Source organism: Tursiops truncatus, chromosome 15, assembly GCF_011762595.2.
Source record: "Tursiops truncatus isolate mTurTru1 chromosome 15, mTurTru1.mat.Y, whole genome shotgun sequence".
NCBI classification, from domain to species: Eukaryota; Metazoa; Chordata; class Mammalia; order Artiodactyla; family Delphinidae; genus Tursiops; species Tursiops truncatus.
The window spans coordinates 36,795,889-36,812,832 of NC_047048.1; the positions used below are offsets into that span (position 1 = coordinate 36,795,889).

The 16,944-nt window shown below is 48.9% G+C and overlaps 1 protein-coding gene and 1 long non-coding RNA gene across 3 annotated transcripts; both read right to left on the reverse strand.

The window, feature by feature from the left end:
- Positions 1 to 57: 57 nt before the first annotated feature.
- On the reverse strand, positions 58 to 16,867 carry JPT2 (Jupiter microtubule associated homolog 2). 2 transcript variants are annotated; one of them, XM_019938781.3, is made up of 5 exons: positions 16,713 to 16,867; positions 11,700 to 11,839; positions 6,393 to 6,535; positions 3,590 to 3,635; positions 58 to 2,704 (listed from the first exon to the last, which is right to left on the reverse strand). In XM_019938781.3, exons 1-5 carry the CDS (start codon positions 16,781 to 16,783, stop codon positions 2,523 to 2,525), a joined length of 582 nt encoding a protein of 193 aa, XP_019794340.1. In that variant the 5' UTR covers positions 16,784 to 16,867; the 3' UTR covers positions 58 to 2,522. The 2 variants fall into 2 exon arrangements, with proteins under 2 accessions (XP_019794340.1, XP_004332712.2); XM_004332664.4 differs by having other exon boundaries at positions 16,740 to 16,859.
- Positions 12,573 to 15,181, reverse strand: LOC117308143 (uncharacterized). The gene is made up of 2 exons (XR_004522097.2): positions 14,138 to 15,181; positions 12,573 to 13,809 (listed from the first exon to the last, which is right to left on the reverse strand). It is a non-coding gene; the product is annotated as an uncharacterized lncRNA (long non-coding RNA).
- Positions 16,868 to 16,944: the final 77 nt, after the last annotated feature.

Consider the following 16,944-nt stretch of genomic DNA (forward strand, 5'->3'; position numbering starts at 1 on the left):
CACCCACCCACCTGCATGCACACACACTGTGCACACAACCAATAGGCAAAGACTGAGTACGTGACTGCTAAGTTTAATTCAACGGCTACACCCACTCCTGCCTTGTAAAAATAACAGAATGCTCCTCTCAAAGTTACATCGAGATGTGAGCACAGGTTTGTTGTTTTTGATACAGCTTTACAAAAAGTTGGCACCAAATGCACATAAAGTTTTAAGGCTTAATAAAAATACAGATGAGTAATTTCTCAATGCAGCTTGGAGGTTGAGAAAAGGATTCTAAGAGTTAATGAAGCTTCCAAATACAGGCAGTCCCCAATGTACAGAGCATTTTCCAAATGCAAGTGGCCTCCCCCATCAGGTTCAAACGAGCAAAAACTTTTCTGCTGCTCCTCCCAGTGACCAGACTGCTCGGGGCTCTCTAAATCCATGCCCACGGCCCCAAGGAGGGAAAGGAAGAGGGAAGATGGGAACAAAAATAAGGTGATGTGGTCACTGCTGCCCAGAGGCTCTGCTCTAGTTGTTTTCCTCCTTCCCCCAGGCCTCTAACCCCAGCTCTGCTCCGGAAGTCCCTGCCAGGGGACAGATCTAGAAAGCTCTTCCCCTCATATAACTGACGGTGAGACTGAAGCCCCGAGGGCCAGCAGCATGTCAGGGTCTTCTTGGCAATCCAATTTGGAATTCATAAATCATTTTCTTGTATATTAAAAAAAAAGTTATAAATAGCAGTTCATTTCTACCTTTGGAACATCTTATTGTAAGTTAAATAAGTTAGTGTGTTTGAGCTTAAAAGCTAACCACCATTTATGACATTTTTTAATGTGGAAAAAAATGAATTCCAGACAACTTTCCTATAAATGACCATCTGAAGGATGGAGGAGATAGGAAGCACTTGAGAGTCACATAGAATCAGTGTTTCTTGGCTCCAAAGTCAGCAGGGGGACAGAAAAGCAAAGTGTCTTTGCTTGGCAAAGCACTGTGTGAACCCCCCCAGCGCCCGTGGAGGATGTGGAGCTTGGCAGGGAGTTCCTGCAGGCACTTGAGCGTCCAGGCCACTAGAAGTGTGACTACATTTTAACGATGAAGACATTTTTAGCACCTGCATTAGCTTTGTAGGCACTCGTACCAGTAGCTCCAACCCAGACTGTTGGTCCCACGTGACTGCAGTACAGGAACCGACACCGTAGCCCTTTAGAGGCTCAATGGGAGAAACTTCCACCTGACAGACTACAGCACCACGATTCTTGCCAGCCCATTATCTTTGCTGGCAAATACCATGGAATGGGCCAGTTGAGACTTTACTGCCAAACTATTTAATCTCTTGGCCTAAGGTCTCTAAGACTCGTCTGGAAACTGTGAATATGATCCAGAGGTTCTGCAAAGCTTTATAAAGGGTGGCCTAAGAACACTTTCCTTCCTCTTTGGTGTACCTGAGCAACAGACTTTTTCTAGAAAGGTGTCAGAAACAGACCAGAGTCAATAGTTACTGATGTAAAGCTGGTACTTGAGAACAGGTCTTGAGCTATTATGACAGAACCCAAACCTAAGAACCCACGGTTCTCAAGCATCTCTTCTTCCCACTGTCAGCAGGAATATAAATGAAGACACATGAAGGAGTTAAATAATCCCATTACCTGGATATATCTGGGTAGTTTCAAAGTCCTATAGAAGTTAGTGGCCTTGTAGATAGGAAGTGTTGCTGGTGAAGGGAACTGTCCACATCATTGGTGAGGTGCAAAGGCCTAGACTTAAGGCTGATGAGGAAAAAAGGAACAATTCACAAGCAAAACTGCCTGTAAAGAGCCCAAAACCAGTCTCTCGTGGATGAAAGGGAGAGATTTCTACGTAAGATCTGGCCAAGGATTGAGAGGGCAGAAGCGGGGCACCTTGGGAGATCAGGGTACAAAATCTTTCCATAAAGCATCAGACTGAGAACAACATTTTGGTTTTTTGTTGACAGCTGCTGAGGAAAAGCAATGAAGATGTTTCAAGAAAATCTGTGGAATTGAAGTGAAAAACACTGGGGCCGAAGTCCCAGAAACAGAGACCGTGTCCATGAAGGGTAAACAGCATCAGGATCTGAGGGGTCTATCCAGATACCCACCCTCCCCACCCCACTAGGGTTTCAGCGTGTCTTGCTCTTCTATCCCACGGTAACGGACACGTGGTTTCTGGATTTCTCTCAAAGGCTTTAAACTCTGCTACTGTGTTAGTGACTCCTAGATACCCAATTAGCCAACACACCAAGGACGTGAAGACCCCACACCTCAGGCGCACCTGCCTGGCACCACCTCCCTGCCCACCCACCCGAGAGCTCCTCTCACACCAGGGATCACGTTTCCTCCCTTGGTTTCTGGGAGGCGAGGTCTCCGGCTTCTCGTGATGGCAGTGGAGCCGGAGCAGCAGCTTCAGGTGTCCACCCAACAGACCCTCTCCCCACCCCGCTCCTTCAGGCTAAAGAAACTATAATTTTGAAATCCTATCTCTCGAGTTTCTTGTCTGGCTATGGGGGACGCAGCAGCATCTTAGTAGAAGGAGATGCTGGACTTGCCTCCAGGCGGGTTCAGGACTTTGTTGTGGGAGCGAGGCCTCGGGCCCAGCCTGGGCTCATGGCTGTCAACGGTGGGCGCAGGCTCCTGGGCGCGGGCTGCTTCTCTCGGGCCACCTGGCTCACCCGGCTCTTGTCTGGGGGAGGCGCTGGCTGTGGCTGCGGGACAAAGTCAGCACAGCGTCCTGTTAGAGGCTGCCTGCCACCCAACGGGCAAGGGCATGCCGTCCAGGGAAATGTGAAAGCAGAGCAGGTTCTGCCTGCCCCAGGGCTGGGCTGAAGCCAGGCTTGTACTGAAACATGCTTGGAAAAATCCTTGAGGGGTTATCTCCACACTGCTTGCTGGACTCCCCTCCCCTCCATCCCACCTCAAGTATGAAAAGGAAACATCCTCAAAGTGAGCTCGTCTTAAGTGAGGGGCCCAGCAAGGCAAGGCAAGGCAAGGTTACTCTGGACTTTCTGAATGAACAAATTCCCATCTCTTCCTAATCGACAAAGGGAAATGGTGACCCGAAGGCAGAAATCAGTGCCTGCAGTCAGCTCAGAGGACAATGGGGGACTGACTGGGCCTGACACCCAAGCCCACGAGCGGGGTGGCTCACTGCGGAGCGATCCATCAGGGGGGAGCCCCGCCCCTACCACAGCCCCGCACTGCTCCTCCTCACCGCACCCCCCCCCCCCCCCCGTCTTCCCCTCCTTCACGCCCTCTCTTCTGCCAGGTCTGAAAGCGCTGCCCTTGGTCACAAGTTCATTGAAGGCTTTGGACCCTTGCCCTTCACTACATGAGATGAGCTTCTAGAAGAGGACGCCTTGGCCTTAGGCCCAGGCTGACCAGCACTGACAGGAGGTGCAGAAAAGTGGGAATGCTGTCACCAGAAGTAACTGAGCCCATTTCCCCTGCCTCCTTCCAACACAAAACCCTCCCGCAATCACAACTCTGCTGTCTTCACCAGCAGGCTGTGGGGGCACCAGGTTTTCCCTCCCCACCCACCAGCGGCCTCTGCAAAGCGTGGGCCCCAGGGAAGGGACAGAAAATAAGCTCACCTCTAAGGTCCAGTGTGTCCTCTCCCTCACACAGGAACACGTGGTCCTGTAACGAGGCAAACCCAGGTCAATCCGCCACTCGGACACCTCCTACCTCGCGCAGGCAGACGATGGGAAAGGCGTGGATGACCTGGGTCTATTTTTACCTTTAAAAAGTTTTTATTTGGACAATTTTAACCATAAACAAAGCAGAGAGAAGAGCCCCGTGAGCCCCCAGGTAACCTGCTCTACAGCAAGTGACATCAGCTTGCTCGCCTCCATTCTGGTCTCAGCCACACATGCCTCCCAACTTCCAGCCCTCCACCCCTTAGTGGGATTATTTGAAAGCAAATCCCATATTTCATTTATCCATAAATATTTCAAGATGTGGCTCTTTAAAATGTCCTAAAAAACTCTCTCACAACTGCAAATATTAACGACTCCTTAAATGTCTTAACACGTAGTCAAGTTTAAACTCAGCACATGTTCTCACAGTCATCCGTGTTGCACTGTGTCAGAACTTAATTCCTCTTTAGGGCTGAATAATATAACATCACATGTGTACAGCACAGCACATTCTGTTCACCCATTCAACTGCCGATGGACACTTGGGTTGTTTCCAGTCTTGTTATTGTGAATAATGCTATTAAAATTAAGTGTACAAGTATCTGTTTGAGTTCTTGTTTGCACAATTGGGGGTATATATCTAAGAGTAAAACTGCTGGATCATATGATAAATTCTATGTTTAACTTCTTCAGAAACGGCCAAACTGTTTTCCAGTGACTGAACCATTATACATTCCCAAGAGCAGTGTATGAGGGTTCCAATTTCTCCACATCCTCACCATTTCTTATTTTCTGTTTTTTCTGATAATAGCCATCCTAGCGGGTGTTAAGTGGTATCTCATTGTGATTTTGATTGGCATTTCCCCACTAAGGATGGTCAGCATCTTTTCATATGTTGATCGACCATTTGTATGTCTTCTTTGGAGAAATGTCTATTCAAATGCTTTGCCTCCTTTTTTCTGGTTCTGAAATTTTTATTTTAAAAAAATTTATTTTATTCAAGTATAGTTGATTTACAATGTCGTGTTAATTTCTGCTGTACAGCACAGTGATTCAGTTATACATATACATTCTTTTTCATATTCTTTTCCATTATGGTTTATCACAGGATACTGAATATAGTTCCCTGTGCTATACAGTAGGAGGATCTTGTTTATCCATTCTATATGTAATAGTTTGCATCTGCTAACCCCAAACTCCCATGCCATCCCTCCCCCTTGCCTCTGCCCATTTTTGAATGTGGTTGTCTTTTTGTTGCTGAATTGTAAGGGTTTTTTACATATTCTGGCTAGATAGCAAATCTTTGTCAGATATGTGATGTGCAAATACTTTCTCCCATTCTGTGAGCTGCCTTTTCATTCTCTTAATAGTATCTTTTGATGCACAAAAGTTTTTAATTTTAAGGAAGTTCAACTTATTTATTTAAATTTTGTTGCCTGTTTTTGGTGTCACATTTAAGAAACCACTGCTGAATCCAAGAATAATATCTGTCCCTATATTTTGAGTTCATTTTTGTACATGGTGTAAGGTAAGGGTCCACCTTCATTCTTCTCATGTGCACATTCAATTTCCCAGCACCATTTGTTGGAGAGATCGCTCTCCCCTCACGAATGATCTTGGCACTCTTGTGGAAATATCAATGAGCCACAGATGTGAGTTATTTCTCAGCTCTCAATTCTATTCTGTTGGTCTACATGCCAGCACCATGCTGTTTTGATTCATGTAGTTTTGTAGTAAGCTTTGAAATTGGGAAGTGTGACCCTCCAATCTTGTACTTCATTTTCAAGATTGTTTGGCCATTCAGGGTCCCTTGAGATTCCATATGAATTTTAGGATAGGTCTTTCCATTTTTTTTAAAAAACAAACAAACAAAACACCACACACAAAAACAAACCAAAAAACCAAACCACACCACTGTTGGAACTTTGATAGGGATTGCAATCCTCAGTCTTTTTAAAAATTACTAAGATCTCCCCCTATTGACTCCATGTAGTTTCCTATATCTTGTATTACTCTGACTAAATCCCTGTGGTGTTGATTGATATGAGGATTGGTCTGACTGAGGCTTGGTTGTTTTGATAAGAATTCAAAGATGGTCCATGGGGCTTCCCTGGTGGCACAGTGGTTGAGAGTCCGCCTGCCGATGCAGGGGACACGGGTTCGTGCTCCGGTCCGGGAAGATCCCACATGCTGTGGAGTGGCTGGGCCCGTGAGCCATGGCTGCTGAGCCTGTGCGTCCGCAGCCTGTGCTCCGCAACGGGAGAGGCCACAACAGTGAGAGACCCGCGTACCGCAAAAAAAAAAAAAAAAAAAAAAAAAAAAAAATATCAGGAACGCATAAATTCTAAGTATTTGGTGAATTTTAATCCGATGCAGTTACTGTACTTATTGATTGATGACCACTAAAAATAGTGGAATGTTTATGAGGTGAACTCCCCTGTTTTACATTCAGTATTATAAATATCCTCAGCATCCATCCATGATGTGCAGAGAAGGGCAGTGGCCTACCTGCAGTGGGCTGCCCCCACCACCAGCGACCCCCAAGGCTCGAGTCATCACGAGGCTGGAATACATTCCTCTGATGACTCAGGAGAGCTCTGAAACTTGGTGACTAATGACTACAGCCAGGAAAAGCACTGTCACCCATCTTGTCTCTTCCTAATAACATGTCACACCTTCCTCAGAGCCTTTTTAAGAGTACCTGGCTCAAGTTTTGCTTTTCTTACTCTCATGTCTGCTATCTGTATGCAGTCCATACCTTGGGTTTGTTTGGGTGTGCCATGGGTGAAGTAGCAGCGACCGGGGAGCCAAAAATGTCACTGGTCTTCCCACCAGGGGGGTTCAGACGCTGTCGAGTCTGCACAGGCATGGATTCGTCAAATATACCACTTCCTTTCCCCCCTGAAGAAAAAATCAGGATGGTTAGCAACCCGGAACATCTACCCCACCCACCCTCCACACTCGTGACTTCAGAGACCTCCTCTCACCGCAGTGCCAGTCCTGAATTCAGGCCAAGAAGGGTGGGGTGATCAGGTTGACGAGCATCCCTAAAGACCCATGTCAAACCCAGCCCCTTTCTGGGGGCCAGCTGGGGCCTTCCTCACGATTACTGAGCTGTCCCGGGCTTGCCGCTAGGAGTGAGACGGTAAGATGGCATAAAACAGCATTTTCCCCTCTAGAATTTCCTTAACCCTGAACTTTTCATGTTTTCCTGCTGAAGAATCTTCTACATTAAAGCCATGAAAAGTTCTTTCATAGATTAAAAGCAAACACCTGGGGCTTCCCTGGTGGCGCAGTGGTTGAGAGTCCGCCTGCCGATGCAGGGGGCATGGGTTCGTGCCCCGGTCCGGGAAGATCCCACATGCCGCAGAGCGGGCTAGGTCCGTGAGCCATGGCCGCTGGGCCGGCGCGTCCGGAGCCTGTGCTCCGCAGCGGGAGAGGCCACAGCAGTGAGAGGTCCACGTACCACCAAAAAAAAAAAAAAAGCAAACATCCGTTAAATTTTGAGGTCAGACAGACAGAACTGAATTAATAACATGCCCTATTCAAGGCAAACCTGTAATCTGGAAAACAACATTTACTGAGAATGACTACTCTCCTCACCTCAATCTGTCTGGAGCTTCCAGTGACAACTAGATGTGTCACTGAATTACAGACATTTAACATCTTTGCTGCCAAACAGAAATGATTTGATGAGCTACAATGAAAATATGCATCTTAGATGTAAGTTCTTTTTTTTTTTTGCGGTACGCGGGCCTCTCCCGTTGCGGAGCACAGGCTGCGGACGCACAGGCTCAGCAGCCATGGTTCACGGGCCTAGCCGCTCCGCGGCATGTGGGATCTTTCCAGACCAGGGCACGAACCCGTGTCCCCTGCTTCGGCAGGTGGACTCTCAACCACTGCATCACCAGGGAAGCCCTCAGATGTAAGTTCTTATAAGCTGATGGCTAAGGCATGGACATGAGAAGTAAATGCTGACGTTAAACAGGAAGATGCTAGCACATGCCACCAGCCCATCCCCCTCTGCACTCAGCAACCAGTGCCCCCCTTCCACCAAGCGCCCACTAAGATTTATAATCTTACAGAAGAAAGGTGCATCCACAAATGGCTATGAGACCAGACACAAGTTGCTCGGCCCCTCTGCGCCCCACATTCCTCACCCTTTGAACGGCGGTGGTACAAGGCCCTTCCTCACGGCGCTGTGAGGGGATTCAGTGACTCACTGTCGCTTGTGTGTCAAATGCTTACGACAACACTGGGGACGTAAATGCTCAGTGAGCATTTGCTAAAGAAGCTTCCCTTGGACACTGTTCAGTGAAAAAGGCACAAAACGATCTAGACAGCACACAGCGTCTTACTGTAAAAGGAAGGGTATTCTTATCCACCTGTATGTGAATAAAGGGCATTGGTTACTCCACTTTCCTCCCTGCAAAGTGCTCCCCTCTGGGGGCCATGTGTCTGCTCAGGAAATGGGGTGGCTGTGGTACAGGGGCTTAGGACTGCTAAACATATTCATTTTTATAGTTGTGATTTTTGTTGACTGTCTCCAGGAAATTCAATTTTAAACAGTCACTTCTTGGCTGTAATAACCCATACTGTTAGAACAGGGGACAGTGCACCGTGAGAGGAGCACGGAGCTCCAAGGAGGAGGAGGCTCCATGGGGCGCTTGTCCCCTCGCAAGCCCTCAGACTTGACCAGCCTTTCGGGACGCCGGTTGGTTGTCTGGGGGACACAAAGCACAGCTCCACAAGGACGGGAACCTGGCCCTGGAAGCTTTTCTGGGCCAGGAGAAGCTTAGAGAATGGGTGGGACCGACTGCAGGAAGATGCACACATTCGTGTCGTTTGAGGCCAATCACAAGCCTTCCAGCCCCAGCCACAGCCTCCCAGGGACCCGCAGCCCTCGGGCTGGGGCAGGCGGCACAGCATGGGGTCAGGACCCAGTGCCAGGCGGGATCCTGCTCAGCCACTAACCAACTGTGTGACAGCACCTGGCTGGGGTCATTGGTGAGATAAGTGAGTCGACACGTGGAGTGGGCAGAGCAGAGCGTGGAGAGGAAGCTCCCAGTCATGCTGCTGGGCTGCTGTTACAAACAGGGTGTCGTCAGCAGAAGAAATGTTTGGACTACAAAGTGGAGAAAAGCTGCTGCCCGAGGTCACCCCTCGCTGCTTGTTACCACGCTGTTGCTGGTCATGCTTAAGTAAATTCTTTCTAAGATCGCATTCAGCTTATTTTAAAATGCAAGATAAAAATAAAAGTAACTCAATTTCAAGTTTTTGGTTAAAGGCACTGCTCATTTAAAAACATTTTAAAAACTATGAAACATGACACAGATAAGTACCTAAGATATAAATAAAGCAAACACCCAAGTAACGATCACAGACAATCACGCGTCTTACAGAATGTTATCAACTCCCAAAAACCTGTGTGGTTCTGTGTCCGAATTTTCTGGAAACTACAAACTTCTTCTAGTTTTACCATGTATATGTCCAACCCTAAACAACACAGTTCTGTTTTTGAATTTTATGAAAAGTAAAATAACAGACACACTGCACATCTATTATTCAACATTTTACCTGAAAGATGAATTCGGCTATGAAGGTGGAAAAGATGCTCAATTCACTCATAATTGAAGAAAAATAAATTCAAGATATGCTTTTTAAAGAACCAAATCACAAGGCACAGCGCCTTGCGTGGGGAGCAAGTGCTACAGACATCCTGGAGCACACGTCTGAAGACCAGTGGAAGCACCAGCATTTTATTTATTTATATTATGATTATTTATTTTTGGCTGTGTTGGGTCTTCGTTGCTGCACGCGGGCTTTCTCTCGCTGCGGTGAGCGGGGGCTACTCTTCGTTGCGGTGCGTGGGCTTCTCATTGCGGTGGCTTCTCTTGTTGTAGAGTACGGGCTCTAGGTGCGCAGGCTTTAGTAGTTGTGGCACGAGGGCTCAGTAGTTGTGGCTCGCGGGCTCTAGAACGCAGGCTCAGTAGTTGTGACACATGGGCTTAGTTGCTCTGCGGCATGTGGGATCTTCCAGGGCCAGGGATCAAATCTGTGTCCCCTCCACCGGCAGGCAGATTCTTAACCACTGCGCCACCAGGGAAGCCCTAGAACCATCATTTTAAACTGACCCAGCAATTCCATTTCAGGAAATTTACCCCAATTGATATATTCAGGAGGTAAGTTGGGAGCACGGGCTTTGGAGTCAGGAAAACCTGCATCCAAAGGCTAGTTCTGCCACCCCAGTGAGCTGTGGACTCAGGCAGGCCAGTGAACCCCGAGCCTCAGCTTCCTCCTCTGTAAAGGGGGTAACGCCACCTATCCCCCAAGCTGTGGAGAAGACCGGCACCCAGCACAGCCCCTGAAAAACACCAAATGACCCACCCGTATCAATCACCACTGTCAGGAGGAGGTCTAAACCAGAAGCATAGATGAAACACGGCACCCGACCAGCCTGGGTTAACTTCCAGCGACGGCCAGTGGCAAGTCCCTTGCTCCGAACGTGCTCCATTAGGCCCTCCCCGGAGTCTGCAGGGTCGAGTCTGCGGGGTCGAGTCTGCGGGGCTGGACATACCAGCAGGTTCCCTTCTGGGCTGCCCTTGAAATTCATCACAGGTGATTTTCTTCCTTCTTTCCTTGCTTCCCTCCTTCCTCTCTCTCTTTTTTTTAAATGTAATTTCATTCATCAGTTAGAAAGGGTTCTTGGGTGACAGGAGGAGGCAGAGGGGGGACTCCGGCGTTTGTTAAATGCTCAACTATCACCACAGAGCACTTGGCAGGACAGAAAACAAACCCCAAACAACAGGACCATGAGAAGCAGACATTTTGGCACAGGGCGTCCTGTCGCTGTCATGATACCTTGCGACTGTGCACAACGTAGGGGTTTTCTAACTCTCCAGTCAGGAGGGGCCCAGGCTGCCCACAGGGCACGAGATGGGCGGGGGAGCATGAGATTCTGAGGGCCTGGCAAAGCAGCACCGCCCCACGCTGCCACACTGTCTAGAGAACCCGAAGCCCCAGAGACAGCTGCAGCCGCGCATGGTGCCGAGCCAGAGCCACGGCTGCTGGTGCACCCACCTCCAGTGCCTCCAGTCTGAGTCTATCTGCCGCATCACATTGTTGGTACAAAGGATGAGCAGGGCTGAGCACTCCTGGCCCTGCACCCCCACAAACTGGGTAGGGGAGAATGTTACTCAGCAAGAACCACCTGCTTCTCTGCTATAACTAAATCCAAAGGTACCACTAACCTCCACCCCTCCTTACCCCCCACCCCAAACCACTGAAAACAACCAAACAACCAAAAAACTAGCTTTTGAATCTATTGCTTTGTGTGTCCTCTAGGTCTGTCAAGCAATATTTGTACCCAGAATTGGGGTGGGGTAGGGAGCAGTTCCAGCTCTGGTTCTGCTTGATTTCGTTACTTGTCTGAAATTCTGACTCCTGTGTTGGGTCTCTCAGATCTTTAAGGATGGAACAAACCTTGTCTTCCCCTCGTAGATACAGACAGGGGAAAGCTCCTCAGGTAACTATCACTGTGCAGTCGCTCAGCTGGACCGTCCATCAGCCAAGAGAAACACTCTTCTGAGATTCCCTCCCACTGGAGCCACTAGAAGGTGGGTAAGTAGTGAGGAGCCACACAGATGTGTGCCAGGCTCAGCCACCCTTTTTAGTTTCAATCCCACTAACAATCTGATTAAAACTACTCTAAATGCACAATTTGCATGCAATTTCAAGAATCTCAAGGAGTCCATGGGACAATTTGGGGAGCCTCCGTGGTGGGAACCAGAACCCCACCATCTGCCTTTGTACCCTCAGTGCCCGTACACAGCCAGTATCTGGTGACAGATGAGGGGGAGTTCCAAAATGACCGAGCCACCTTCAGGACACAAAGCACAAGTCAGGATAAAACTTTCCTTCCACTCTAGGACTCTGATGGCAGGGGATAACCTGCACCAGAAAATATCTGAAAGGATCAATATAAAGAAAGGGAAATTTTTATCAAAAGAGCAGCACAAAAGAGAACAGGTAGAGGCCAAAGGGTTAAGGAGTCAAAAGCCCATACCAGGGGGATTGGTCCTTTTGGGTATGTTCTGAGGTTCTTCAGTTGATCCAAAAATATTAGATGCCATCCTGTCGGGCCTGCGTGGAGATGCGGCTTCTTCTGGACGATCACTCGGCTCTCCTCCCGGGGGCTTCATGGCCCTGCAAGCAGACAGGGTGTGAGGGACCGACAGATGGCCCGGGCGCCACCATCCAGGGGCTGTGGCACAGCCAGACAGGGCACACATCTGTGGGAAAACCACACACCGTGGCACGACAAGCTCATGGCCGTTGGCCAGCCGGCAAACCTCCCTCCTTGCCCCTGAGTTCCCTTAAAGGTTTTCTCTGCACATCTTGATTATGCCAAGACCTCCAGAGATGTGCATACTCTGAAGTTACTCCTGTAACCTCTCATTAGTAAAATTAAAGTTTCCATAAAACAGGCAAACTGAGCCAGTTCAGTAGAATTTAATAGTCACTTTAATTAGCAGACAATAGTGCTGGGTGTTGTAGCTCACACTCCCTCAGCGTTTATACACGCTAGCTCCTGTTCCAAAGAACTGACACGGCCACCCTCTAAGGCAGGCATGATTTTCATAGAGATGAGTGTGAGCTAAAGAGAGGGCCACACAGGAAGTAGCAGAGCCAGGACTCAGACCCAGGCAGTCTGGCTGCAGAGCTCAGACTACACCCTAATAATCCTCAACATCCTCTAGAAAGAAACGACGGGGCAGTGCACCACTTACCCAGAGTAAGCTTGACCCAGAGAGCTGCATCCTCAAAAGGGCAGCCACTGGCCACTGTGGCCAGTGGGCACTTGGACATGGGGGTCTGAGCTATGATGTGCTGTAGGTATAGATTACACACCAGACTTTGAAGACTCAGCACAAAGAAGAAAAGGCAAAAATATCTCTTTAATTGTATCTTTTACATTGATCACATGTTGAAATAATGTTTTGTACATATTAAGTTGAATAATATCTATTAAACTTAATTTTTCCTGAATCTTTTTACATTTTAAAGTGTGGCTACTAGAAAATTTAAAATTCCTTATGTGGCTCACATTTCTAATGGAAAGTGTCAGCTCAGACCATGGGGAGCACCACCCCCACTAACCCACGTGAGTCCTGGGAATCTACACCAGGCTGATGATTTCCAGTCCCAAGGTCTGGTACCACCAATGACAAGTTAAACATCAGACAGATCAGAACACACCAGCTGGACCACTGTTCACTTTAGATCAACACATGTGCAGAGTGTCACCCCAGCACACACTGGCATCCTTCAAGTGTGGATTTTAATTAAACACCCACAGAGATCAGTGCTATTCCCACACTCAGTCACCACCAGCCGAATCTACTGTGGTCTCGATCTTTGGGAATCTGCCATGCACTTGGAGGCTGGGTATTTCAGAAGTGGATGAGCAGGACCTTGAGTCACTTTTTATTGCAATAACTGAAGGATTAAGAAAATTCCATAAAGCTCTTCCCTGACACCCCAAGAGCATCGGTCTCCTTCAGCAGGGCAGCATAACACTGAATTCATATGCATCTTTACAGGAAACCTATGGCCACACTGCAGGATCTTAGCTCTCCCACCAGGGATGGAACCTGTGCTGCCTGCAGTGAAAGCGTGGAGGCCTAACCACTGGACCGCCAGGAAAGTCCCAGGACACCTAGATTTTCAAACGTATTTTAAAGCAGAGTTTTAAACTGCTGAGTGGCCCCTGCTCTTTCACCAGTCCTAAGCAAGAGGACTGCCTGTGACCCCAGACATTTAGAAAGTGAAACTGCGGAGCTCGCCACACAAAAGCGATGCAGACACTAGAAGAATAGGATGTTTAACATGCTGTTTCCTCAACAGAGCTAGAAAGGGAGCTGATCATTCGTTGTAATTTAAAGGGAACAGAGTTTTCTGCTCTCTGGCTGTAAAGCAGGACAGCAGAAAGTGCTCGTCTGCTCCGAGGGCCACCAGTGTGCCTGCTCACTGGGACGGAGACCGCAGGCAGGCTGCTCGCCACCACCCAAGCCGCCACCCAAGCCGAGTGCGCAGTGGGCCAGCCTTCCACATGGGTTCAGTCACATCAGCTTGAAGGAAGGGGCCAGGGATGCCTGTCCAGCAGTTAGCATCTCCTTAAGGATTTGATAAAGAAAAAAATTACTCGGTTTAAGGGAAAAAACCTTTTTTAAATAAATGACCAATAACCAGGCTTAAATTAGAAAGGCAGTAGTAAGACCTCACGTCAGGCCCTCTGGTGGGGGACACCCGAGGCCATCCGACTCCCACACCCATTATAAATCTCACAGCCCCAACACAATGACATTCCTGATTTTTCTTGGCATATTTTCAAGCAGGTCCAACAGGCTTCGGTCTCTGAGATCTGCCATCCTCAGAACTGAACTGAACTTAACATCAAGTCTCATACTGGCATGAATTAAAATTCCTATTTTACTGACTTACTTGCAACACAGCTTTTCTTTCAAACCCTCAAATTGTCAGACCAGATGTGGGGTAGGCTCCCCAGCACTCTCTCCTCTCACATTCCACATCCCTGGATACACGCCTCTCCCTGGCCTCCACCGCTTGCTTCACTCTAACTTGCACGTTCCCTAAGCACCTACCACGGGTGGGCCTGCACCAGACCCTGTGGATGGAAAGACAAGCAAGAGCAAGTCCTGGGCCTGGAGAAGCTCCCCGCTTTCTGGGAAGGCTAGAGCTGTGCAGAGGCAGTTTCCATGTTCTGCATGAGTGATGCCACAGAGGCACTGAGTGTCACTGGAACTCCAAAGACACCTTTGGAGTAGGTAAGGCTCAAATTGTGTCTGCAGTCTCCATGAGGAAAGAGAACCACTGCAGCACAGGAGGTAAGCAATATTCATTTGAAACTGCCAAATGTTAATTTGGGGTGGTGGAAAGATGTTATTATATTGTGTACTTTTCTGAATTTTATTTTACTTTACTTTGAAAAGAAGGGAAGGAAAGTGGTGCCCAAGAATGTTGTAGCAGAGAGATTATCGTACACAATGGCCAAGTTTCCTGGGAAGAGGTGGCAAGCGTCTCCACTACAAAAGCTATGGGGTGGCACTAGGGTCGCACAGCCTTGCAGCAGTCAAGCAAATCACAGAAGCGTCAAGCAAATCACAGAAGCGTCAAGCAAATCACACAAGCTGGGTCTCGAATAAACCGGACTGAGAGTTAAATAGACATTTCCATAAAAACAGAAGCTCCAACAATGGCTCAAGGCGGCCCTCACAGGCTCGCTATCAAGTGCAGGTATCACTTCAACCCTAATTACAGGAGGGGGATGGGAATACCAGTAGCTCAGACGTCTTGGGGATGACCTCACTACATGGGGATGCCTCCCAGTTATGGCTTCCTTTTTCAGTACCCCTTGGATACATTTCAATGAAGACATTCCAAGTACAAAACAGAAACTAAGGGGCACGTGATAAGAAAATACACACAGCTCAAGTGGACCACAGAAACAGCAGAGGCCACATCGACGCTCACCTGGAGGGATCCATGCTCGTGACCCCCCTTCCAACAGCTTATTCCTGTATCCCAGAAAAGCTATGGGGGACCTGCCAGGTTTGGAGTGAAGCTGCAAAATAGACCTAGATTAAATTCTTTACAAATATACATCCTGCAGCTTAAAAGACCTCAGATTAATGATGGCTAAAGCATAATGCTTTTATAGTTCAAAATCCCTTTAACACCAGATAATCCTTCAGCAAGAAAACAAAAGTAGGGTTTTAAGAGAGGAAAACCTGGCCCAGTAATCTTACAGCCACCACTTGATTCCCTTCACAGCTAAGTAAAAAGGCCTGTCGAGCTAGTCAATTCCTCTAAGACAAAGCTGCTAACTGATCCCAAGCAGGAGCTTCCAATCGATCATCCAATTAAGATGGGTTTTCCTTCTCCAACATCCTAAAAGGAAGAATTTTCTCCTTATCCTCTCCAAAAACTAATGCCCCAAAGAAATGTGGGTATCAGTTTAGAACACCAGCTCTGCACTGTCGCCTACAGCTTGGAAGTCAGCCTCACATCAGCGTTCCTCACAGTGCTTATTCGCTAACTGGACCAATGTTTGCTAGGCATCCAGTGCCAGGCTGTGTAAACAAAGAAAGAGTGTACTTAGTGGACACAACGGAGAAAGTGCTGGGAAGCAGCCCTTGCCCAGCTGGTGTGGGTGGTGCAGAACAGCAGCTTTCAGGCACCAGAAACCTGACTCATTCTGAGCACTCCAGGATATACTTCTGGCCCCATATCAGCACAGATCTAGACGAGAGTGATTAATAGTCACTGTTACGTGGGATAAGGACTCATTATTTGGGTAGGAGTATTACTGAATACTGACCTAACTCCCTCAAATTTACAGGGATTTTATCACTCGAAACAATTCTTTAATTTTATATACTGTTTACCTCAACAGACGTCACACTCTTCTGCTTTTATTGTGGGGCTGGGTCACAGAAAAGGCTCACAATAAAGAAAACTCTTAGGCAGCTGAAGAACCAGCTGGACAACGCAAGCTGGCTCCTCCAGCGGCAGGACACTGCTAGCTCTGGCGACTCTATGTGACTCCCAATACCCATTGCTCTACAAGCTAAAAAGAAAGCAAGCGCGCTGCTATGTGTTCCTGAGTGTTTAAACCCAGTCGAAACTCCTTCTATCACTTGCTGTCCCGCCTGTTTCCTTGTCAGTAAAGTGGGGGAGGGCGCCGCCTGGCTCCCGGGCTGCGGCAGTGCTGAGGGCTCCCGGGACGAGACTTTGCCCCGAGGCCCATCCACTCGCGCACACGCCGCAGGGCCCCAGAATCCCAGCAGCGCCGCCACGCCCGCCCCCCCGCAGCAGACGGCTCGGCCAGCATCTCCGGCGCGCTCGTCAATGAAGGAGCACGTGCTGGGACCGGACGCGCGGGGAGGCGCGCTCAGGCCTCTGGGTCCCGCGGGCGCGCCCACCTCCCCGATCCGGCCCCGGAGGCCCTGGCTCTGTGAGCTCACCGCGGCCGCCCCGCCGCCCCCGCGCATCTTACGTGACCGTGGCTGCGCCCGCGCCGCACCTGGAGCCGGCCCGGCCTCCCTTGCTCTCTGGCGCCCGGAACATGTCGGCCGCCACTCGGAGCCTCCCGGCCGCCTCGCCGTCCTTCCCGCTCGGCCCCGCGCGACCCGAGGCCCGCCTTCTCGCTCTTATTGGGCGCCGCCGACACCAGTCAAGCTGCATCAGCCTATCGTGGTGCCGAACTCCGCCCCACGAGCCGGAAGCTT